General features: G+C 51.0%; 1 protein-coding gene across 8 annotated transcripts; it reads right to left on the reverse strand.

Annotated features, from left to right (window-relative positions):
- Window positions 1–20: 20 nt before the first annotated feature.
- On the reverse strand, window positions 21–5,052 carry TARBP2 (TARBP2 subunit of RISC loading complex; the record flags this gene model as incomplete). 8 transcript variants are annotated; one of them, XM_080705427.1, is made up of 9 exons in its annotated part: window positions 21–178; window positions 326–527; window positions 925–1,052; window positions 1,337–1,451; window positions 1,677–1,749; window positions 2,759–2,854; window positions 3,416–3,518; window positions 4,228–4,397; window positions 4,943–4,995. In XM_080705427.1, 9 exons carry the CDS (start codon window positions 4,993–4,995, stop codon window positions 21–23), a joined length of 1,098 nt encoding a protein of 365 aa, XP_080561553.1. The 8 variants fall into 8 exon arrangements, with proteins under 8 accessions (XP_080561553.1, XP_080561554.1, XP_080561552.1 ...); XM_080705428.1 differs by having other exon boundaries at window positions 374–527; window positions 1,337–1,454; XM_080705426.1 differs by having other exon boundaries at window positions 1,337–1,454.
- Between the last annotated feature and the right edge of the window lie 18,674 nt (window positions 5,053–23,726).

Below are 23,726 nucleotides of genomic sequence, written 5' to 3' on the forward strand. Positions count from 1 at the left end.
CCATGAGTCCGGCTGGGGCTCTACTTGCTGCCGGCCATGATCTTGAGGTACTGCAGGGCGCGGCGAGCGGCCTCGCCTCGGGCTGCCTCCCTGGTGGTGGCAGAGCCATGACACACGGTGGCCGGCTGGGTCGAGAGTTCCACGAGGCACTGGCAGAGCCCACTCAGGCTCAGTTCCTCTGTGGACCAAAAGAAAGGAGGGAGGCCGTGTTGGGTGGGGAGGCGGCACCGGGCTGGGGAGTGTCCACATCATTGCCACCCTGCCTGACCCCTTACACTTGCTCTGGTCCAGTCCCCACATCCCCTGGCTCCCCAACTAGCCATACCAATATCCAGGTAGCTGACATGGAAGGCCTGCTCCTCAGAGAGCTCACTGAGGACGCTGCAGCAGGCAGAGCCCAGAGCGCCCAGGGAGCCCAGGGAGCAACTGCGAAGGGACAGGATCTTCTCTCCCATGGAATTTCGCAGAGAATCCCAGGTGCAGCCTGGGCCCCTGTTCCGAAGTCCATCCAGCCGGGAGCTCATAGCCTGATGGGATGAGAGAGAGAAAGGGGCAGTCAGGGATGTGGACGCTGACATTTACAATATGCAATGTCCCAGAAGAGAAAAGCCCAAAGAATGTGTCTTCCAGCTGTCTTCCCCCAGCCAGGCCCTGCATGGCCCCCCTTGAGCTCTAGATGCGGGACCGGATGGCCAGGCAGCCTTCCTCATCCCCAGAGCAGAAGCCTGGAGGGCCACGCTAGGCCACTCCCCTCAGCCCTCACTGGTGGCCTATAGTTGAGGCTGAAGGGACACCTGGGTGTGGCGAGACAACTGGACGGAAGCATACCCAGGACCAAGCGAGGCGCATTCCTGAGTCAGACCCAATCCCCAGTACCCTGCCATGTCACGGAGGACAGAAGACGTGCCCACACAAGTCACTCACAATGGAGAAGTGATCGTCATCCGGCTCCACCTCGTTGCCCTCCCGCGCATCCAGAGGGACTGTGTGCACCCGAAGCAGCATTTTAGCTGCTGCGTTACGTTTGGCCAGCTTTTTGGAAGTGCCACTGCCTGTGTGGAGGAATGGGCTGCTGGATCCTGGTCCCCAGCAGACCACCCCTTTCCACCCATGTCACACATGGGCTGAGGGTCCCACTAAGGGGGTCAACGTGAAAGGGGAGCTCAGGACCTGCCATGCATCTGAGACACTAGTAGGACAGAAGATGGGGAAAGATAGGAATGTAGGCGGAAGGACCTGAGCCAGAGTGTCGAAGAACAAGGCCAGGAACCACCTGTGCCAGGCCTGGAGGGTTGTGGGGACAGGAACTGCAAGAACCCCACTTCTGTTCAGTTACCAATCTCAATGAAACGCTCCACTCGGCAGGTCATGGTGAACTCTTTGCGGTGGGCTGGCCCGGACTCCTGGGTCACCGTGTACTCCGGCAACCGCCAGCCTTTCTGCACCACCAGCTCCTTAGAAGACAGACACGGAGCACAGGCTGAGTGAAGAGATTCCTCATCCCCACCCTGGCACCCACCCAGGAACCTCGGGCTCCACATGAGAGGGAGGATGGAGGAGCGTGTGAGGGTTTCGACTCAGGGTAACTGCCCAACTCAAAAACACACAACTATCCCTTGTAGCCCTTGGTTCAAGGAAAGGCAGGGGTGCACGGGAAATAAGGACAGGGAGCTCACCTGCAGAGCACCAACAGGGTTGCACTCAGACTGCTGAGGAGAGACAGGGGGTTGCATCTCCATGGGGGTGCTCCTGAGGGAGAAAAGGCCCAAGCCAAAGCTGAAGAGAATAGTTCCTTCTGGGGATGGGCCCTGAGCACAAGTGCCAACCGCTGCTTGGATCCCCACTGGCCTCTTCCCAATCCCAGCCAGGCAGGCAGCCGTCCATCCAGCATCCAGCCTTGTGCCCTTCTGCTCTGGCCAGCTTCCTCCCCTCCCTTCTCAAGTAAGGCTTCCTCTAGGTTCCAGGTGCATTTTGATTTTTGTTTTTTCTGTGTAAAACAGTAAAAACAGGGATTGGTACTAGGGATTGAACCCAGAGTCATTCTACCTCCAAGATACACTCCCAGCTCTATTTTTTTTTTTTTTTTTTTTTTTTTTGCAGTACTGAGGATAGAACCCAGGAGCATTCTACCTCCAAGATACACCCCTAGCCCTCGTTTTTTAGTCTTTGTATTTTTGAAACAGTGTCTCAGTTAGTTGCAAAGAGTCTCACTAAGTAACTGAGGCTGAAAAGCTGGGATTACAAGTGTGCACCACCATACCCAGCTCTTTATTCTTTAAGCTGCGAGGGCTTTACTGAGGCTGGCCGCAAACCTGTGATCCTCCTGTCTCAGCCTCCCAAGTACTGGGATTACAAGCATATGCCACCATGCCCCATTCCCAGGTGCATTTTGATTCTGAACACTTGGGTTATCATCTCTCCAGGATGGTGGGAGAGGGGTTATATCGCCAGTCCTGGAAGTGCCTGATGGGTCTCACACAGAACTATCATGCAGTCAATCTGGAAGACAATGGTGCTCGCAGACCCTTAAACATGGCCAGACATCATCCACATGGCTATTTAAGAGTCATAGATTACCTCCTGTCCCCAAAGCTTACCAGCTGGTGAAAATTCTTCAAACTGTGGTCCCCAACTACTCCATCCATTCTCTGCTCACTCTCTGGCTTCCTCATGCCTAACCAGCCTGGGTCCAAGGATGGGGTGTTAGGTGCCAGGGCCCCTCCTCCCCCACTCGGAGCAGTCAGGGAACACAAGATACCTGATTAGGACAGCAGATGGAACAGGAGCCGGCACTGCAGCCACAGTAAAAACAGGAACGTTCTCAGGCAGTGAAGAGTCTGGGGGAGAAAAAGAACTTCCCGAGGGGAAGGGGGCCTTGGATTCACACCCATATGCAGGGGAACACAGGGGCGGGGACCTGCTTACCCCCTAAGAGATCTCCTTCCCCCGAGCCAGACTGAGACTCATCAACTGCTCTTCCTCCTGGGATCCTCTGCTGCCCAGCACTGGCTCAAAAAGACTAAGACAAGGGAACCCCAGGAAAGACGGTCTCTTCCTAACCAAGAACTGTGGGAACAACAAACTCCAACCTGAGTGTGGGAGAAGGAAGGGCATCTTGCTAGACAGAGGAGGTATACTGGGGAGAAACTTCTGTCAGCCTTGGCCTCTTCCCCCTCCCTCCCAAACCAGGGCCCCAGTTACAACCACAACCCCACGAGGGGGCTGGCTACTCCCCTCAGAATTCTTCACAGCAACAGAAGCCCTGCAAATGCTCCGTTAGGGTCCAGAGCAGCCTCTCAGGAGGGGCTAGTTCTGGGTGGCCAAGTGTCACCAGCCAGGCCACGGGCAGTGGGGATGGTGCAGGAGCCTGGGTTCCTGCAGGGCTTCTAGGGTGCCTTGGCTGCTCCTCCCTCACCTGCTGTCCTCCAGGGCCGGCTCCAGCATGCTCCCCCCTTTGAGGTGTTTGAGGGCCACCTCAGCTGCCTTGTGCTTGGCTGCCTTCTTGCTGGGGCCCTGACCTGAGAGAGGGGATGTGGGCAATACTGGAGGTCACTGGGAGGATGGAAGTGAAGCCAGCACCCCCACAGCCTCATTCCTCACAGTCACCTGGAGTAAACCAAGCTCCCTCTGACCATCCTCCCCCTACCCAAGACTGCACAGGTTCCACTAATAGCTGGAAGGGCCTTTATCTTTCTACTAGCTCCCAAAATTAGGCCAGGCCAAGCAGGACTTCTGGGCTCAAACACATTAGTGGAGATTCTTTGTCTCACCTTCCTCTGCAAGGCACTCTTCCTTCAATAAACTGCTGGAACAAGAGGGTTGGCTCTGCAGTCAGGCCCACCTCTGCCGCTTACAAGACGTGTGACCGTGCACCAGCCATTTAATCTCCCTGGCAATCAGTTTCCTCGTGATCAATGTGGGATACAGGGTCCACCGGTGGGTGAGTGCTCACTCCCCCAAATAGCCACTGATAATCCAGTATCTCCACTCCTTTTCCTCTGGGGCCATGAGGACCTGCCTCACCTTGGCGGTGCCATTCACTTCTCTAACTCTCCCAAGTCTACCCACCTTCTCACCCAGGTTCTGCCAGACTAGTCAGTGGCTTTCCCCTCAAATCTTTCCTGCCCTCACTGGCCTTGGAAAAGAGGATGTGGATGGAGACTCCCAGATACAAAGCCATGGGCCCTTGAATGCACACCCCAGCCAAGCTGCCCAAGCCTTCCTCACCAGTGCAGCTGGTGTCGCCAACGGTGACCCGGAAGGTGAAATTAGGCTGGTGGGCTTGGCCCTCGGCTTTGAGAAGGTCGTACACGGGCGTCTTCCCTATTCTGGTCCCATACTCCTGCAGAAGGCTGATCGGGGTCTTGCCCGGGTTGGCGGCCAGCATTTGCTCTATACTGGGGGAGGGGCACAGACCCACATCACACCTTGCCTCTCTGCACACACATGGCCAAGCACTGCTACAAAGGACCTAGGCACATTATGGGGGACACAGGGTCCAGGGGACCCCAGGCAGTAGAGCATCCATTGACTGGGTTCAAAGTGGGGGTGCAGCTGGGAAAGCAGGGTCCACTACCCCAAGGCAAGTGGGTAATGCACTGTTCCTGTCTCATTTAAGGCGACGGATCCTGTGCTCCAGTGCTCCTTGGAAGTGCATGCCCCCTGACACGGTGCAGGCCAGGGACCCAGTACCCACCAAACGCACTGAACGTAGGGGCATAAAGCCCAATGCTCCAGTGCAGCCTGGGAACCGGGCCAACCCCAAACTATTTAGAGCTGGAGGCGGTGGCCACTGCCCCGGTGCATGCTGGGACCCTCTGCCCACTACCCCAGTGCTTGCCGGGAACAACCCTCAGGCCAGGTGCATGCTGGGGCCGCACTGCCATCCCTCCGCACCGCCCCACACTTTTCGCCCTACAGGGATCCAGACGAGGCGGCTCACCTGGGCAGCCCGCAGCCCGTGGTAGTGCCGGAGCCCTGCTCCTCTTCACTCATTCCCTCCTCCGTCCCCGCGGGCGCCACCGTGACTACAGCCTCCGCGCGCCCCAGTACACCGCCGACGAGCTAGGGCCGGGGCCAAGCCCGGAGTCGCGGCCGGTAGGGCCCGCCGCGGGGCATGCTGGGATATGGAGTCCCCCGCCCACCCTTCTTCATGCGCCTCCATCAGGAGGGGAGCTACCCGCCCCACAAGCCTCCGCGTGGCTCGCCCCGCAGGCTGCACCGCCTTCGGGGAGGGGCGGGCGCCGCCGACGCCTCCCGAGCTGCGGCTGGGGCGCGCCCCCTCTCCCCCAGCGGGGGCTCCGAGCATGCGTAGTAGCGGAGGCGAGGCGGCTGAGGGCGGGGCAGTAAGGGCTAACCGGAGTTCGGTTCCTTTTCAACCCGGAGAAAACTACAAAACCCAGAAGCTGGCTTAACATCTTTGTCGCGGCTGGGGAGCGGTGTCAAGCACGCAAGCGTCTACCCGGCGTCACTGGCTATTCCGATTACGTTTACGCCGCCAGGCGCCTTGAGATTGGTACTTCGCTCAGGGAGGTGGGGACCGCGGTAGAGGCAGCACCCTTGCCACGCCCCTTCTCGAGGGGCGGTGGTGATTGGCCGGGGAGGCTGGGGGCGGATCCCGGCCCTTCCGAGTCTGGGAGGTTGGGCCTTACCTGGACGCCCGAGGGGGTTGTTCTTCGTCCCCACCTTGACGGCGCTGGGGATGTTGTAGGTCCAAGTTTATCTCATTTATCCCTCAGACACCCAGCCGAAGTCCCTCAAGCCTCCGCATTGCAGAACCTGCTTTTCTTTTCTAGGTTGTCCATCACCACCCTTCCCCCTAATTCACGCAGCCTATCGGGTTATGCTCCTAAGACCTTTTCAGATCCACCCTAATGAACCTCTTTAACTGGCCAGGAATCTGAGAATCAGGCTGTAGGATGACGGTAAAACTAGAAGGACTGTGGCCTGCTATCATTCCCTCTGCTGTGAGTTTTTAGTCTTTAGCTGAAGGGCAAGCGATTAATCCACAGGCCGATCTGGGTGTAGAGCAAAACATTTATTTTTGGGTCCCAAGTCCCCATTTCTTTCCCCAAAAATCTCACAACCACTGGGCTGAAAGATATAGAGGGGTCTTATGACCTTGGAGGAAGAGATATCACGAAAAATGTTTGAGAATGGGTCTGGAAAGATGCCTTGCTTTGAGGGTAGGAAGGGGAACAGAGGTCCAGGGAAATCTTGGAATGATAATGAGAGGTCACCCAGGAACCAACCGTAAGGGGAATGAGGCCTACAGCGGAGTGGATTCCAATTGGTGAAACTGGAAAACTGGAGTGGCGACAGTCAGGGCAAGCAGAGCTGGCAAGCTCAGAGTGACAAGGAGCAATGTCAGAGCGCCGAGGTTACCTTCCGAGGGGAACAGGAGGGAGGCTGTAAGGCCAGAGCGGGTGCCTACGGAATCAGCATAAGGCCCAAAGTGAGGCTGCTGTAGGACACCACCGGTAAGGAGGCGCGGGGCCCCAGCGGGCCAGGGACGAGCGTGGAGCCCCTCGAATGGCAGCGGCGGGCTCCTTTAAGAGGCCGGCGGCTCCGCGCAGCATCCCCCGCTCAGGGCGTGTCCGTCCCGGGGGACCAGGGGCGGGGGGCCTTGGAGGGAGCGGGAGTTCAAGCCGAGCGGGGACGGGGCTAGGGGTCGTAGGTGGAGGCTGGAAGCCGAGGCTGGCTCCGGCGCACCGGGACCTTGCACGAGCATCGCCGGTGACAGCGCCCTGGGTCCGGTGGAGGGCAGCGGGGGGAGGAGGGGAGGAGGAGGAGAAGGAGGAGGAGGAGGCGGGAGCCGCATCCGGAGCGGAGCTGCAGCAGCGCCGCCTTTTGTGCTGCGGCCGCGGAGCCCCCGAGGTGAGAGCCTGGCCGAGTTGTGGGGGTTGGGGGGCAGGGATGGGTCCGAGTCCCGAGACCCGGGCGTGGAGGGAGGGCAGGGATGCAGATGCGGCGTGGGGGAGAGGTGACGCGGGGATGCTGAGGCTGTGGGGATGGAGGACCTGGGGACCTGGACCCGACGCCTATGGGGATGGGAAGGAGGGAACAGAGCTGAGGGAAGCCGCGGCCCAGCTCGGAGATGAAGGGCCTCCGGAACTGTGAAGGGTGTGTGTGTTTTGATGTGGGGGAGGCAGACCTAAGGACAACGGGCAAGAGAACATCCTCTTCTCTCACTCATCCTCAAGACAGGAGAGGGAAGGAGGAGGGAGAATTGGGGCTCCCTCCATAGAAGGGAAGGAAGGGCAAGGCCGGTGTAGCCACCATCTCCCTCCCCCCCACACCTAGTGGGCTCCACCTGAAGATTACAGGCACCTGTTTCTAGATGCCCGGGAGGGGGTCTCTCTCCCCTTCCATCTGTGACGCCCCTAATCCCCCCCAGCTGTGACATTCCCCTCCAGCTGTTGCATCCTCCCCTCCCCCATTCATATGTGGCTTTCTCCCTCCCCTCCCCACTGCTCCCCTCTGGCTCCCAACCTGTTTCCCCAGGTCGGGCCCTTTGAGAACCTCCTCCTTTCCCCCCCACACTCCTCAAACTCTTGGGCTTAAAAATGAGCCCCCTGCTGCTAAGTATGGCCTTGCCTGAGGCCAGCGCAGAGAAGGTGCTCCAAGACCCCATAGGCTGTGGGAGGAAATAGGTGTCCTCAGCGTTAAGGGAGCAGTCCCACCCTCTAGCGCCCAGCTCTGCTAGGCTCTGGCCTTCACCTAGGGGGTGTGCAGTGAGAGCCCCAAGCCAGCCACCTCCCTCTGACCACACTTTCCCTTCCAGCCCTCAAGGCAGCCTCCATTGCTCTGGGGTGTCCAAAGGCAGCAGAAGAGATTCAGAAGGAAAGGCCCCAAGTGCCCCCTGAGCCTTCCTGTCCAGACACTGGAGTTTGTCTGAGCTGAGGGGCCCTGCTCCCTCCCGTCTCACACTTAAGGTGAAGAGGTGGCTGCCTTCCCAAGCCTGCCACATGCAGCCCGCACTGTTGACTGAGGTGATCCTGGAAGCCCTCAGCTCCTAGCACACTTGGAAACACACAGCCAAACAGCCAGCCCTGCGTGAAACCCAGTTGTAGGCGGAGGAGACAAGATGTTTAAGGAGGTGGCTCTGGGCTTCCTAGGCTTCATTACAACCGAGGGTGGTAGAATCCTCTACAAACTCATTGCTGCTCCCAGCCCTTTCCCTGGTGGTGGTGAGGTGGTGGAGTCTGGCACTGCCAGGAAGAAGACCCTAAGTTCTAGTGGCCACAGGCCCACTTCTCCCCTGCCCTGTATCTGGGTAGGAGAAAATGGGTTAGGGAACCAGTCCCTTTGGCAGTCTCTGATGGGACAGGAGGAGACAGTGCCGAAATGACCCAGGAGAGGACATCTGGGCTTCAGGAGGGGTTGGGCACAGAGACTGGTCTGTCTGGATCGTCCACTCCCGGAAGGTCCGGGGTCTTGTGTGTTGGGGACTCTGTGACACTATTCCAGAAGAGAATAAGGACGGTTCCAGGAGCGAACCCTTGCCCTCTGGTTCTTCTCCGTTTGCTTTCCCTTTTATCATCTCATTTCTCCATCTATACCCTCTCTACTGACTCTTGTTTTGAGGAAGAAAAAGGGAAAAGGAGAGCACATTGATTTAATTTACAGCTTTGGGTTTGACACCGTCCACGTGGCCGTTGTTTGTAGAGAGCGTCCAGTGTGCTCAGAACTGGGCAAGAACTTCATGTTGATTATTTTAGTAGTTTTGGTAACCATATTAAGTCAGATAGTGTTATCTCTGCTTTGTGATTAGGTTATTTATTCAAAGTCAAAAAGTTAAACCAGGTGTGGCAGTGCACACCTGTAATCGCAGTACTTGGGAGGCTGAGACAGGAGGATCACAGTTTCGCAGCCAGCCTCAACTACTTGTGAAGCTCTCTGCAACTTAGTGAGACCCGGTTTCAATATAAAGAATAAAAAATAGAGCTGGAGCTGGGCGTGGTGTCACACGCTTGTAATCCCAGCATTTGGGAGGCTGAGACAGGAGGATCGCGGTTCGTGGACAGCCTCAGCTACTTAGTGAGACCCTGTTTCAAAATAAAGAATAAAAAATAGGGTGGGGGTACAGCTCGAGGTTGAATGCCTCTGGGTTCAAGCCTAAGTACCCTTACACACAAATATGTGGCAAGAGCTAGGATCTGAACCTCAGTCTGTGTGACCCCGAAGCCTGTATCTTACCCATGACATTATCTCCAGTATTACCACCATGTGACATATGTATCACTGTCCCCGACTAGAAATGAAGAAACAAGGTCAATGGTGGTGCACACCTGTAAGCCCAGTAGTTGGGGGGCTGACACAGGAGGATCGCAGGTTCCCAGCCAGCCTCAGCAATTTGGTGACACCCTTCGCAACATAGTGAGACTCTGTTTCAAAATTAAAAAATAAAAAAGGGCTGGGGGTTTCACTTAGAGGCACAAGGCCCCTGGATAAAGCCAGAAAGAAAAAAAAAGAAAGTCTCATACCACTGGGTGTGGTGGCACACACCTGTAATCCCTATACTTGAGAGGCTGAGGTAGGAGGATCACTGGTTCCGGGACAGCCTCAGCAATGTAGTGAGATTTCTCAAAAACCTAGCAAGACCTTGTTTCAGAACAAAAAATAAAGGGGTGTAGCCTAGAGGTAGAATGCCCTTGGGGATTGAACCCAGGGCCTTGCACAGGCTAGGCAAGTGCTCTTTTTTTTTTTTTTTTTTTTTTTTTTTTTTTTTTTTTTTTTGAGGATCTGGGGATGGAACCCAGAGGCATTTGACCTCCAAGCTATAACCCCAGCCCTATTTTTTATTCTTTATCTTGAAACAGGGTCTCACCAAGTTGCGGAGGGCCTCACTAAGTAGCTGAGGCTGTATGCGAACGACGATCCTGTCTCAGCCTCCCAAATGCTGGGATTACAAGCGTGCGCCCCCACGCCTGGCTTCTCATTCCTTTTTGTTTTTTATTCTGAGCCAGGGTCTCACTAATTGCCCAAGCTAGCCTCTTCCCCCACCCTTTTTTGTGGTACAGGGAATTGAGCCAGGGTCATTCTACCTTCAAGGCATACCCCTAGTCTTTTTTAGGTTTTGCTTTGCATTAGGGTCTTGCTAGGTTGCTGAGGCTGTCCTCCAGCATGAAGCACTCCAGCCTCCCAAGTGCTGGGGCCCCAGGCTAGCCCTGAACCACCCTTCTGCCTGGCCTCCTAAATGCCTGGGATTACAGATCAGCAAAACCACACCCAGCAGGCCCCCTCCTTTCTGACACCTGTCTCTGCCACACCATCCACCCTCCCTCCACAGTACGGCTGTACTAAGCAAGGAGACAAGAAAATTAATTTTATTTTTCCATCTTGAAATAAAAAAAAAAAAACTTGTGTGAGCCAGACAAGGTATTACATGCTTGTAATCCCAGTACTTGGGAGGCTGAGACAGGAGGATCCCAGGTTTGCAGCCAGTCTCAGCAATATAGTAGGGTCCTCTGCTTCAAAAATAAAAACTAGCCAGGCTTGGTGGCGCGGGCTTGTAATCCCAGCATTTGGGAGGCTAAGACAGAAGGATCATGGTTGGCGGTTCCAGTTCCCAGACAGCCTCAGCTATCTTTTTTTTTTTTTTTTTTTTTTTTTTTTTTTGTGGTACTGGGGTTCCTGGAAGCCCTTCTACCTCTGGGCTACACTCCCAGACCTATTTTTACATTTTTTTTTAATTTGGAAACAGGGTCTCCTAAACCAGCGTGCGCGGCTGGCTTCGAACCTGCGCGATCCTCCTGTCTCTGCCTCCCAAGCGCGGGGATTACAAGCGTGTGCCACCACACCCGGCAAGCCTCAGCTATCTTAGTAAGGCCTTCTGCAACTAAGTGAGACCTTGTTTCAAAATAAAGAATAAAAATTAAATTAAAAAGCCAGGCACATGCTTGTAATCCCAGCATTCAGGAGACTGAGATAGGAGGATCTAGGTTCACGGATCACCTCAGCTACTTAATGAGGCCCTTTGCAAATCAGTAAGACCCTGTTTCAAAATAAAGAATAATAAAAAAAAAATAGGACTGGGGGTATAGCATGGAGGTAGAATGACCCTGGGTTCCATCCCCAGTACTGCAAATACATAAACAATCAAACAAATCAGGTGTGGTAGTGCACACTTGTAATCCCAGCGTTCAAGAGGCTGAGACAGGAGGATTGCAGGTTCATGGCCAGCCTCAGCAATTTAGTGAGGCTCTCCACAATTTAGTGAGACCCTGTTTCAAAATAATGAATAAAATATAGGGCTGAGGCCGTAGCTCAGAGATAGAATGCCCCTGGGTTGATCCTCAGTACCAAAAAAAAAAAAAAAAAAAAAAAATTGAGCTTGTGTGTTGGCACACACTTGTAATCCCAGTATTTAGGAGGCTGAGACAGGAGGATCACAGGTTCAAGGACAGCCTCAGCAAGTAGTAAGGCTCTCAGCAACCTAGTGAGACCCTGTTTGGAGGTAGAATGCTCGAGTTCAATCCCCAGTACCACAAAAATTAAAAATTAAAAAAATAAAATAGGTCTGGGGGTGTAGCTAGAGGTGGAATGCCCCTAGGTTAAATCCCCAGTAACACACACGCACACAAAAGAAAAAAGAAAAGAAACTCATGTGTTTGGTACTGGACATTGAACCCAGGGGTGTTCTATCTCTGGGCTACACTGCCAGTCCCATTTTATTTTATTTTTTTTTTTGAAGCAAGGTTTAAATTTTGTTTTTTGTGGTAATGGGAATTGAACCCAGGGGTATTCTACCTCCAAGTTATTTTTTATTCTATCCCAGCCCTATTGAGGGGGGTGGGTATTGGGGATGGAACCCAGGAGGATTCTACCTCTGAGATACACCCCTAGCCCTATTTTTTGTTCTTTATTTTGAAACAGGGTCTCACTGAGTTGCAAAGGGCCTCACTAAGTGCTGAGGTTGGCCACGAACCTGCAACCCTCCTGTCTCAGCCTCCCTAATGCTGGGATTACAAGCATGTGCCACCACACCTGGCTCACAGCCCAATTTTTTATATATATATATATATATATATATATATATATATATATATATATATATTCAGTACTGAAGATGGAACCCAGGGGCATTCTACCTCCGAGCTACACACACAGTCCTATTTTTTAGTCTTTATTTGAAACAGGGTCTCACTGAGTTGCAAAGGGCCTAAGTAGCTGAGGCTGTCCATGACCTGCAATACTGCTGTCTCAGCCTCCCGAATGCTGCACTTACAAGTGTATGCTACCATGCACGGCTTTATTCTTTATTTTGAAAGAGTCTCACTACACTGTTGAGGGGTTCATTAAGTAGCCGACCCCTGGTTGCAAACCTGTGATCCTCCTGTCTCAGCCTCGCCCAAGTACTGGAATTACAAGTGTGAGCCAACACACTGGCTTCTCAGTTTTTAAAGGCCTCTCTAAATTTCTGAGGCTGGCCTCAAACCTGAGACTCTAAGATTGCAGCCAGCCTCAGCAGTTTAGCCCCTTCACAACTTACTGAGACCCTGTTTCAACATTAAAAAAATAAGCCAGGTGTGGCGGCACACACTTGTAATCCCAGTACTTGGGAAGCTGAGACAGGAGGATCACAGGTTCGGGGCCAGCCTCAGCTACTTAGTGAGGCCCTCCACAATTTAGTGAGACCCTGTTTCAAAATAAAGAATAAAGCTGGGCATGGTGGTGCACGCTTGTAATCCCAGCATTCGGGAGGCTGAAGGATCGCGGTTCACAGACAGCCTCAGCTACTTAGTGAGGCCCTTCGCAATTTACTGAGACCCTGTCTCAAAATAAAGAATAAAAAACAGGGCAGGGGTTATAGCTTGGAGGTAGAATGCCCCTGGGTTCCATCCCCAGACCCACAATAAATAAAAAGATAGAAAGAAAGATAGAAAGAAAGGAAGGAAGGAAGAAAGAAAGAAAGAAAGAGAGAGAGAGAGAGAGAGAGAGAAGAAAGAAAGAAAGAAAGAAAGAAAGAAAGAAAGAAAGAAAGAAAGGGGCTGGGCATGGTGGCACACGCTTGTAATCCCAGCATTTGGGAGGCTGAGACAGGTTTGCGGTTCACAGACAGCCTCAGCTACTTAGGCCCTCTGCAACTCAGTGAGACCCTGTTTCAAAATAAAGAATTATAAATAGGGCTGAGAGTGTAGCTCCAAGGTAGAATTCCCCTGGGTTCCATCCTCAGTCATGAAAAAAAAAAAAAAAAAAAAATAGGGTGTAGCTTAGAGGTAGATGCCCTTGGGTTCAATCCCCAGTACTGCAAAAATAAATAAATAAGCAAATGAATAAATAAATAGAGTAGGGCTGGGAGTATAGCTTGGAGGTAGGATGGCCCCAGATTCAATCCCCCGTAGCAACCTGTGGTCCTCCTGTTTTAGCCTCCCAAATACTGGAATTACAGGCACATGCCACCGAACCTGGCCTGTCTTATTTTATGAGCAATTCAAAATTATTCCTAAAATACTAGAAAGTGTAGATAAGCTAAAATAAGAAAATAAGCCTGGCACCGGAGCACACAATCTGTAATCCAAACTGCTAAGGAGACTGAGTGAGGACAATCACAAGTTTGTGGCCAGCCTGGACAACTTAGGAAAAGCTTGTCGTGAGGGCTGGTTCCCGTGACTGGGGAGGTAAGGAGGACGACAGGTGTGAGGCTAAGCTCAGCGAATCAGGGAGACCCTGCCTCCAAATAAAGGAGGACTGAGGATGTAGCTGAACGGTAGAGCACCCCTGGGTTCTATCTCCAGTACTAAAAAGTATAAATTAGAAAATTAAAGTGTGCATAATTTCACCCACCTTATAATTTTTACTGTTTTGTATCCATTCTTTCTTTTTGTTTGTATGGTGCTGGAGATCAAACCCAGAAGCTCTGTACACAGATAGTAGGCGAGCGCTCCACATCGGAGCTCTGCCCCCCGCACAGGATATGATCTACTTTTGGGGTGCGGAGGGGGGGTCACTCAGGGGCGCCCTACAACTGAGTCACACCCCAGCCCTTTTTATTTTTATTTATTTATTCTTGTGGTACTGGGGATTGAACCCAGGGGCATTCTACCTCTGAGGTGTACCCCAGCCCTATTTTATTATTTTGGTTTTATGGGGGTTTTTTTTATTGTTTTGTTTTGTTGTACTGGGGATTGAACCTAGGGGCATTCTACCCCAGGGCCACACCCCCAGCCTTTTTTTTTTTTTTTTTTTGGTGGTACTGGGGTTCATAGAAACCCTTCTCCCTCTGGGCTACACTCCCAGACCTATTTCATACTTTTTTTGTTTTTTGGAAACAGGGTCTCTTAAGCCAGCGTGACTGGCTTTGAACCTGCGCGATCCTCATATCTCTGCTTCCCAAGCGCCGGGATTACAAGCGTGCACCACCACGCCCAGCGTCCTTTTTTATTTTATTTTATTTTATTTTTGGTGGTACTGGGGATGAAACCCAGGGGCTTTCTACCTCTGGACTATACTCCCAGACCTCTTTTATATTTTATTTGGAAACAGGGTCTCACTAAGTTGCTGAGAGCCTCTCTCAGTAGCTGAGGCTGGCTTCAAACCTGTGCGATCCTCCTGTCTCAGCCTCCCAAGTGCGGGGATTACAAGCATGCGCCACCATGCCTGGCATCCAGTTTTATTTCTTATTTGGAAACAGGGTCTCACTATATTGCTGAGAGCCTCTCTAAATTGCCAAGACTGGCTTTGAACACGTGATCCTCCTGTCTCAGCCTCCCAAGACCTGGGATTACAGGCATGTGCCTCCTCTGACGTTTTTTTTTTTTTTTTCCCCCAGTACTGGGGATGAGACACAGGGGCATTCTACCTCTGAGCTACACACCTGCCCTGTTTTTTTATTCTTCTGCTTTTTTCTTTCCTTTTATATTTTTCAGTACTGGGGATAAGACCCAGGGGCATTCTACCTCTGAGCTATACCCCCTGCCCTATTTTTTATTCTTTATTTTGAAGCAGGGTCTCACTGAGTTGAAAAAGGCCTCACTAAGTAGCTGCGGCTGTCCGCAAACCGTGATCCTTCTGTCTCAGCCTCCCAAATGCTGGGATTACAAGTGTGCATCACCACGCCTGGCAAACTGAGGCTGGTTTTGGTGTGCCCAAGCTTCTGTTTTTAAACGTGGCTTCTAGCAAGGTGTGGTGGTGCACATTTGTATTCCACTACTTGGGAGGCTGAGTCAGGAAAATTACAGGCTTGTGGCCCACCTCAGATACTTAGAGAGGCCCTCCGTAACTTAGTGAGACACTTTTTCAAAATAAAGAATAAAAAATAGGGCTGGGGGAGCCAGGCGTGTGGTACAGGCTTGTAATCTGAGCATCTGGGAGGCTGAGACAGGAGGATCATGGTTCGAGAAACAGCCTCAGCTTACTTAGTAAAGCCCTTTGCAACTCAGTGAGACCCTGTTTCAAAATAAAGAATAAAAAATAGGGCATGGGGTGTAAGTTGGAAGTAGAATGCCCCTGAGTTCCATCCCCAGTACCTAAAAAAAAAAAAAAAAAAAAAGAATAAAAATAAGACTGAGTGTGTAGCTAAAAGATAGAATGCCCCTGGGTTCAAACCCCAGTACCAAAACAGAAGTGTGGCTTTCTAGCAGGATGTGGTGACACACGCTTGTAATACCTATACTTGAGTGGCTGAGATGGGAAGATCACAAGTTCATGGCCAGGCTCAGCAGCACAGTGAAGTCGTCCACAAGGCAGAACCCCGGGTCCTATCCCCAGTACCATTACCCCAGAAAACAAAACACTTCAGGCCAAGGAAGTAGTTCAGTGATAGACTGCTTGCCCAGCAAGTTTGAGGTCCCAGTTCCATCCTCAGCACTACAAAACGTAAAAATAAAATAATAATAAAAAGCCAAGTGTGGTGGCGCACGCTTGTCATCCCCGCGCTTGGGAGGCGGAAACAGGAGGATCGCGCAGGTTCAAAGCCAGCCGCGCTGGCTTAAGAAACCCTGTTTCCAAATAAAATATAAAATAGGTCTGTGAGTGTAGCCCAGAGGTAGAAGAGTTCCATCCCCAGTACCACCAAAAAATAAATAAATGATAAATAAAAAATAAAGCCGGGCACGGTGGCGCACGCTTGTAATCCCAGCATTCGGAAGACTGAGACAGAAGGATCGCGGTTTGTGGACAGCCTCAGCTACTTAGGCCCTTTGAACTCAGTGAGACCCTGTTTCAAAATAAACAATAAAAAATAGGGCTAGGGGTATAGCTCAGAGTTAGAATGCCCCTGGGTTCCATCCCCAGTACCACAAAAAAATAAAAAAATAAAAAAATAAAAGCCAGGCATGGTGGCACAAGCTTGTAATCCCAGCATTTGGGAGGCTAAAACAGAAGGATCGCAGTTCACGAACAGCCTCAGCTACTTAGTGAGGCCCTTTGCAACTCGGTGAGACCTGGTTTCAAAATAAAGAATTAAAAAAAAAAATAAAGCTGAGCATGTAGCTCAGAGGTGGAATGCCCCTGGGTTCCATCCCCAGTACTGCAAAAATAAATAAATAAATAAATAAATAAAGCCAGGCATGGTGGTGCACACTTTAATCCTAGTACTTGAGAGGCTAAGATAGGAGTATCACAGGTTCGAAGCCAGCCTCAACAATTTAGTGAGGCTCTCAGCAACCTAGTAAGACCCTGTTTCCAAATAAGAAATAAAATCAGTCTTTGGGGTATAGCTCAGAAGCAGAATGCCTCTGAGTTCAATTCCCAGTAAAATACACACACATACACACACACATGCAGACACACAATAAATAAATAATAAAACCGCCGGGCATGGTGGTGCACGCTTGTAATCCCAGCATTTGGGAGGCTGAAACCAGAGGATCGCCTCAGCTACTTAGTGAGGCCCAGTTTCAAAATAAAGAATAAAAAATAGGGCAGGCGGTATAACTCGGAAGTCGAATGCCCCTGGGTTCCAGACCTGCAAAAAAAAAAAAAAGAAAGAAAAAGAAAAACCCCAAAAACAAAAAAAAAAACATGCCATTGAGAAAAAAAGACTTTTTTATATGTAAAGGTAAATCTAGTCACACAAGATAGTATATGCCTATAATCCTAGCCATGTGGGAGCCTGAGGCAGGAGTATTGTAAATTATTCAAGGCCAGCCTGGGCAATTTAGGGAGACCCTTTCTCAAAATAAAAAAATTAAAAAAGGGCTGAGAAGCTGGGTGTCATGGTGCATGCCCGTAATCCCATACTTGGGAAGCTGAGACAGGAGGATAACAGGTTCAAGAACACCCTCAGGAAGTGGTGAAACTCTCATCAACCTAGTAAGACCCTGTTTCAAAATAAAGAATAAAACCCGGAAGTGGTGGCGCACGCTTGTAATCCCCGCGCTTGGGAGGCTGAGACAGGAGGATCGCACAGGTTCGAAGCCAACCTCAGCTACTTAGTGAGGCTCTCAGCAACTTAGTGAGACCCTGTTTCCAAATAAAATATAAAAAAGGTCTGGGAGTATAGCCCGGAAGTAGAAAGCCTCTGGGTTCCACCCCCAGTACCACACACACACACACAAAAAAAGAGTAAAAGCCAGGCGTGGTGGCGTAAACTTGTAATCCTCCCGCTTGGGAGGCAGAGACAGGAGGATCTTCCAGGTTTTAAGCGCTGGCTTAAGAGACCCTGCTTCCAAACAAAAAGTATATAAAAAATAAAAATAGGTCTGGGAGTGTAGCCCGGAGGTAGAAGGGCTTCCAGGAATGCCGGTACCACCTAAATAAGTGAATAAATAAGCCGGGCGTGGTAGCACAGACTTGTAATCCAGTACTTGGCAGGCTGAGACAGGAGGATCGAACAGATTCAAAGCCAGCCTCAGCTACTTAGTGAGGCTCTCAGCAACTTAGACACTGTTTCCAAATAAATTATAAAATAGGGCTGGAGGTGCAGCTCAGAGGTAGAATTCCCCTGGGTTCCATCCATAGTGCCAGAAAAAAAAAATAGGGCTGGGGGTATGGCCCAGAGGTAGATGCCCCTGGGTTCTACCCCCCAGTACCACACACACACACACACACACACACACACACACACACACACACACACACAGAGTAAATAAATAATAGATTAGATAGATAGGCCTAGGGGTATAGCTCAAAGGTAGAATTCCACTGGGCTCAATCCCTAGTACCACCAAAAATAAATTAAAATAAAAATAAAATAAAAATAAAAGCTAGGCATGGTGGCACATGCCTGTAATCCCTGTACTTGGCAGGCTGAGACAGGAGAATTGCAGGTTTGAGGACAGCCTCAGCAAGTAGTGAGACTCTCATCAGCACAGCAAGACCCTGTTTCCAAATAAATAAAATTGGGCTGGGGGCTGGGGGTATAGCTCGAAGTAGAATGCCTCTGGGTTCAATACCCAGTACCACAAAATAAATAAATAAAAATTAAAAGTAAAATAAAAAGAGGGCTGGTGGTATAAAAGAGGTAGAATGCTCCTGGGCTTAATCTCCCGTATTAAAAAAAAAAAAAAGTAGATGGGCTGGGAATGTAGTTCAGTGTTCCCTAACAAAAATAAAATAATTGTTGGGCATGGAGGTGCATGCTTATAATCCCAGTACTTGGGAGTCTAAGACAGGAGGATAGCAGGTTCACAGCCAACCTCAGCTATTTAAGTGAGGCCCTCGGCAACTTAGTGAGACCCTGTTTCAAAATAAAAGATAAAAAAAATAGCTGGGCGTGGTGGCATGCGCTTGTAATCCCCACGCTTAGGAGGCTGAGACAAGAGGATTGCACAGGTTCGAAGCCAGCCTCAGCTACTTAGTGAGGCTCTCAGAAACTTAGACTCTCAGAAACTTAGTGAGACCCTGTTTTCAAATAAAATATAAAATAGTTCTGGGAGTATAGCCCAGAGGTAGAAAGCCCCTGGGTTCCACCCCAGGACTACCAAAAAAAAAAGGGCTGGGGGTATAGCTCAGAGGTAGATGCCCCTGGGTTCAATCCTTAGCACCACAAATAGTAGTAGTAGTAGTAGTAATAATAATAATAATAATAATAATAATAATAATATTAAGATACAACACACTGTCTTCTAGGTCTACGTGAGGTCCTGCAGGAGGAACCCTGTGTCCTGCCTCACTCTGCTCTCAGCCCCTCCCTTCATGCCTTAGTGGGTAAGGCCAGGGCTTATCCCGAGACCCTGCCCCACCGTCAAGAGGAGGGAGGATGTTATTTGTGTTGCTGCTTGGGAGAGCAGATCCTGAAGGGAGCTGGCCAGAGCGAGGGTGTGTGCCAGGTGCCAGGTCTCCTCACCCTGAGAGAGGGTGTGTCCTGGGAGGGCAGAGGGCCTGGCACAGCCACTGTCCTGTGACTTGATTCCCCTGGAACCTGATTGTACTTGGTCTGGGAAATAGAAGGTCAGAGACCAAGTCTTCCTTTTTCTTTTTCTTTTATTTTCTTTATCTTTTTTTATTTTTGAGGTACTGGGGATGGAACCCAGGGGCTTTCTACCTCCAAGCACACCCCCAGCCCTAGTATTTTTTATTTATTTATTTATTTTTTTTATTGCGCGTCTGGGGATGGAACCCAGGGGCATTCTACCTCCAAGCTACAGCCCCAACCCTATTTTTATTCTTTATTTTGAAACCGGGTCTCACTGAGTTGCTGAGGGCCTCACTAAGTAGCTGAGGCTGTGAACCACAATCCTCCAGTCTCAGCCTCCCAAATGCTGGGATTACAAGTGTGCGTCATCACGCCCAGCTTCCCTTTTTCTCATCAGACAGAAGAGATCGCCTCTCCAGGAGCCACAGAGAAAAACCTGGTGTCCAGCCAGCCAGGAAGACAGAGTCAAGAGGCAGCATCCACTCACTGTGTCCCTGCTCCATCCCATTTCACCCTCTCCACCCCTCAGCTGGGGTAGAAGTCTCAGAGAGACCCACAAGTCCTGCCCTCCCTCAGCCCCGCAGCCTGACTGAAAGATGCAGGAACAGAGGGTTTCGGGGCTGCCTGAGGAGGCCCAGGCCTGGATTTAGGGCTGTAAGCTCTGTGTGTGGTACTGGGGATGGAACCCAGGGGCATTCTACCCCCAGCCCTGTTTTTTAATTTTTTCCCCCCATATTAGAGAGTATCTCCGAGCTACACTCCCCAGCCTGATTTTTTATTATTTATTTATTTATATTTTGTGGTACTAGGGGTGGAACCCAGGGGCTTTTCTACCTCTGGGCTATACTCCCAGACCTATTTTATACTTTATTTGAAAACAGGGTCTCACTAAGTTGCTGAGAGCCTCACTAAGTAGCTGAGGCTGGCTTCAAACCTGTGTGATCCTCCTGTCTCAGCCTCCCAAGCGCGGGGATTACAAGCCTGCCACGCGGGGTGTGCCCTTTCTTTTTCCAGCAGGGTCTCACCAGGAAGCTCCCCAGGTTGGCCTCCCACATGTGACCCTCCTGTGGCCCCGGGACCACAGGTGTGCGCCTCCCCACTCAACTATCTCCCTCCTTTTCCTGATTGAAAAGGTCTGGGACAAGCAGTGCTGTGCTGAGCAGTGCTGTTAGAACATGAGGGAAATCATTCCAAGGGCTCACTTGCCTCGGCCTCCCTCATCACAGAGGACCTAGAAGTTGGGGGAGACTTCCTGACCCACCTCTACCCTGTGGCCTTTTATGGGGCCCTCGGGCATCCACTTGTAAAACAGATCTCCCAGCTGAAACTGCCTGGGTGCCCCTAGAACCTCCTCCCTGGCAGATGTATGGCTCAAAGACCCCTCTGTCCCCTTACTCAGACACACTTGGTAAACATGGCTGACAGCATGACAGAGATAGCAACCCTCCCATCACCACTGCCCTGCCCCCAAGCTCTGCATAATTGATGGCCTGGAGCAGCTCCCCTCCTCCAGGGTGACTGAATGTCTAGGCAGGGGCTCCTAGCCCTACCCCCAAAGCCCTGGCGCCAGCCCGGCTGGGGGCAGTGGGACACAGCTGGCAGGTCAGGCCAAAAGGAAACACAAAGGGTGCCCTGGGCCTCAGCCTTCCCCCTCCTTCCCTAGGTCATCTGGAAGATGCCCTTAGCCTAGGAACAGGGTGTGTGGGTGAGCCTAGCTAAATTCCCTACCCTTCCCTTGGTCCCATCTCTTTCAACTACTCCCACTGCCCTGTAAGGATAAACAGCTGAAATGGCTGCTCTCCTCCTCCCTGGATAGCAGAGAGGCCTCAAGGGGAAGGAGTGGAAGCGTGTTTGTCACCCACTCTGTGCTTACCCTGGATGCCAAATGGCCAGACACAGCTGAAAACTTCCTTTAAAAGCCAAGTGTCAGCCAGGCATGGTGGCACATGCTCCCAGCATTCGGGAAGCTGAGACAGGACGATCGTGGTTGGCAGACGGCCTCAGCTACTTAGGCCCTTTGCAACTCAGTGAGACCCTGTTTCAAAAGAAAGAATTTATTTTTTTGGTGGTACTGGGGGTGGAACCCAGAAGCTTTCTACCTCTGGGCTATACTCCCAGACCTTTTTTTATATTTTATTTGGAAACAGGGTCTTGCTAAATTGCTGAAAGCCTCACTTAGTAGCTGAGGCTGGCTTCGAACCTGTGCAATCCTCCTGTCTCAGCCTCCCAAGCACAGGGATTACAAGCGTGCGCCACCATGCCCAGCAAAAGAAAGAATTTAAAAAATAGGTCTGCAGGTGTAGCTCGGAGATAAATGCCTTGGGTTCTGTCCCAGTAGCACACGCACGCACACACACACACACACACACACACACACACACACACACACACACCCAGGTGTTGCCTGGTGTATTGGAGCACGGTTGTAATCCCAGTATTTGGGAAACTGAGACAGGAGGATCACAGATTCGCAACCAGCCTCAATATGTTTAGATCTAATTTCAAGATTAAGAATAAACTGGGCGTGGTGGCGTACACTTGTAATCCCAGCACTTGGAAACCTGAGACACTAGAATTGCACAAGTTTGAAGCCAGCCTCAGCTACTTAGGCTCCCAGCAACTTAGACCCTGTTTCCAAATAAAGTATAAAATAGGTATGGAAGTATAGCCCGGAGGTACAAAAGCCCCTGAGTGCCACCCAGTACCACCAAAAAAAATAAATAAAGTGAGATTAAGGATAAAACATAGGGCCGGGCGTGGTGGCGCATGCTTGTAATCCCTGTGCTTGGGAGGGGGTGGAGACAGGAGGATGGCACAGGCTTGAAGCCAGCCTCTCTGGCTTAAGCAACGCTATTTCCAAATAAAAAATATATATATAAAATAGGTCTGGGAGTGTAGACTGGAGGTAGAAGGGTTCCATCCCCAGTACCACCCCAAAAATTTAATAAATAAAAATAAAAAATAAATTAAAAAATAGGGCTGGGAGTATAGCTTGGAAGTAGAATGCCCTGAGTTCCATACCCAGTACCAAAGGGGTGGGGGAGCCCAGGTGTTGGGCCACTGAGAGTTCAGCTTCTAGATAGAAAACTAATTGGGGAGGGATGGGTGATCTCCCCGTGCACATACCCTTCCACTTCCATTTTCTCAGGATCCTCCCCTTTTAGTTTTTCTTTTTTTCTTCAGTACTGGGGATAGAACCCAGGGGCATTCTACCTCTGAACTACACCCCCAGCCCTATTTTTTATTCTTTATTTTAAAATACGGTCTCATTAAATTGCAGAGGGCCTAAGTAGCTGAGGCTGGCCGAGAACCAGGATCCTCTGGTCTCAGCCTCCCAAGTATTGGGATTACAAGCGTGTGCCACCATGCTCAGCTCTCCCCTGCTTTTATTTATTTTATTTTATTTTGGTGGTACTGGGGTTCCTGGAAGCCCTTCTACCTCAGGGCTACACTCCCAGACCTATTTTTACATTTTTATTTGGAAACAGGGTCTCCTAAACCAGCGTGCCTCCCAAGGGGATTACAAGCACCACGCCTGGCTCTCCCCTGCTTTTAAAAGCCAGTTTGGCATAATCCCAGCATTTGCGAGACTGCAACAGTTGGACTGGGGTTCTCGGCCAGCCTAAACTACTTGGTGAGGCCCTTTGCAACTCAGTGAGACAGACAGACCCTGTTTCAAAATAAATAAAAAATAAACCGGGCGTGGTGGCTCATGTTTGTAATCCCAGCACCTGGGAGGCTGAGACAGGATTCCTTAGCTACTTAGTGAGGCTCAGCAACTTAGTGAGACCCTGTTTCCAAATAAAATATAAAATAGGTCGGGGGTTGTAGCCCGGAGGTAGAGGCCCCTGTTTTCCACCTCCAGTAACACACACACACACACACACACACACACACACACACACACACACACAAATAGGGCTGGGGAGTACCTTGGAGATTAAATGCCCCTGGCTTCCATCCACAGTACATTTAAAAAAAAAAAAAAAAAAAAAAAAAAAAGCTTTGCCCTGGGTTTACAGGCTTGTAATCCCAGCTACTCCAGAGGTTGAGGTAGGAGGATCGCAAATTCGAGGCCAGTTTGGGCAAATTAGAGATCCTCTCAAAAAGGACAGGAGATGCAGCTCGATGGTGGAGTGCTTGCCTAGCATGGGCTCAAACCCCAGTGTCAGAAAAAGAGAGAACACCCCACCATTTCAGCCCATTCTTGAGGTCTGGCTACCCTGAGCTTCAGGCTACGTTGTCTCTCGGCTGGTGACTCCCCTTGCTGTGCCTCCGGTCCCGTGGCATCGCTCCATCTCCCGCTGTCCTCCCCCGGAGCACCGCATCCCCAGCGCCGCCCGCACGGGCCACCTCCCTACCACCACCTTCACTCCACCCGGCCGTGCGTCTGCGGGCTGGGCCCAGAAAGGTTCCAGGAGGGGGC

This window comes from Muscardinus avellanarius (genome assembly GCF_963383645.1).
Source record: "Muscardinus avellanarius genome assembly, chromosome: 11".
Classification (NCBI taxonomy): Eukaryota; Metazoa; Chordata; class Mammalia; order Rodentia; family Gliridae; genus Muscardinus; species Muscardinus avellanarius.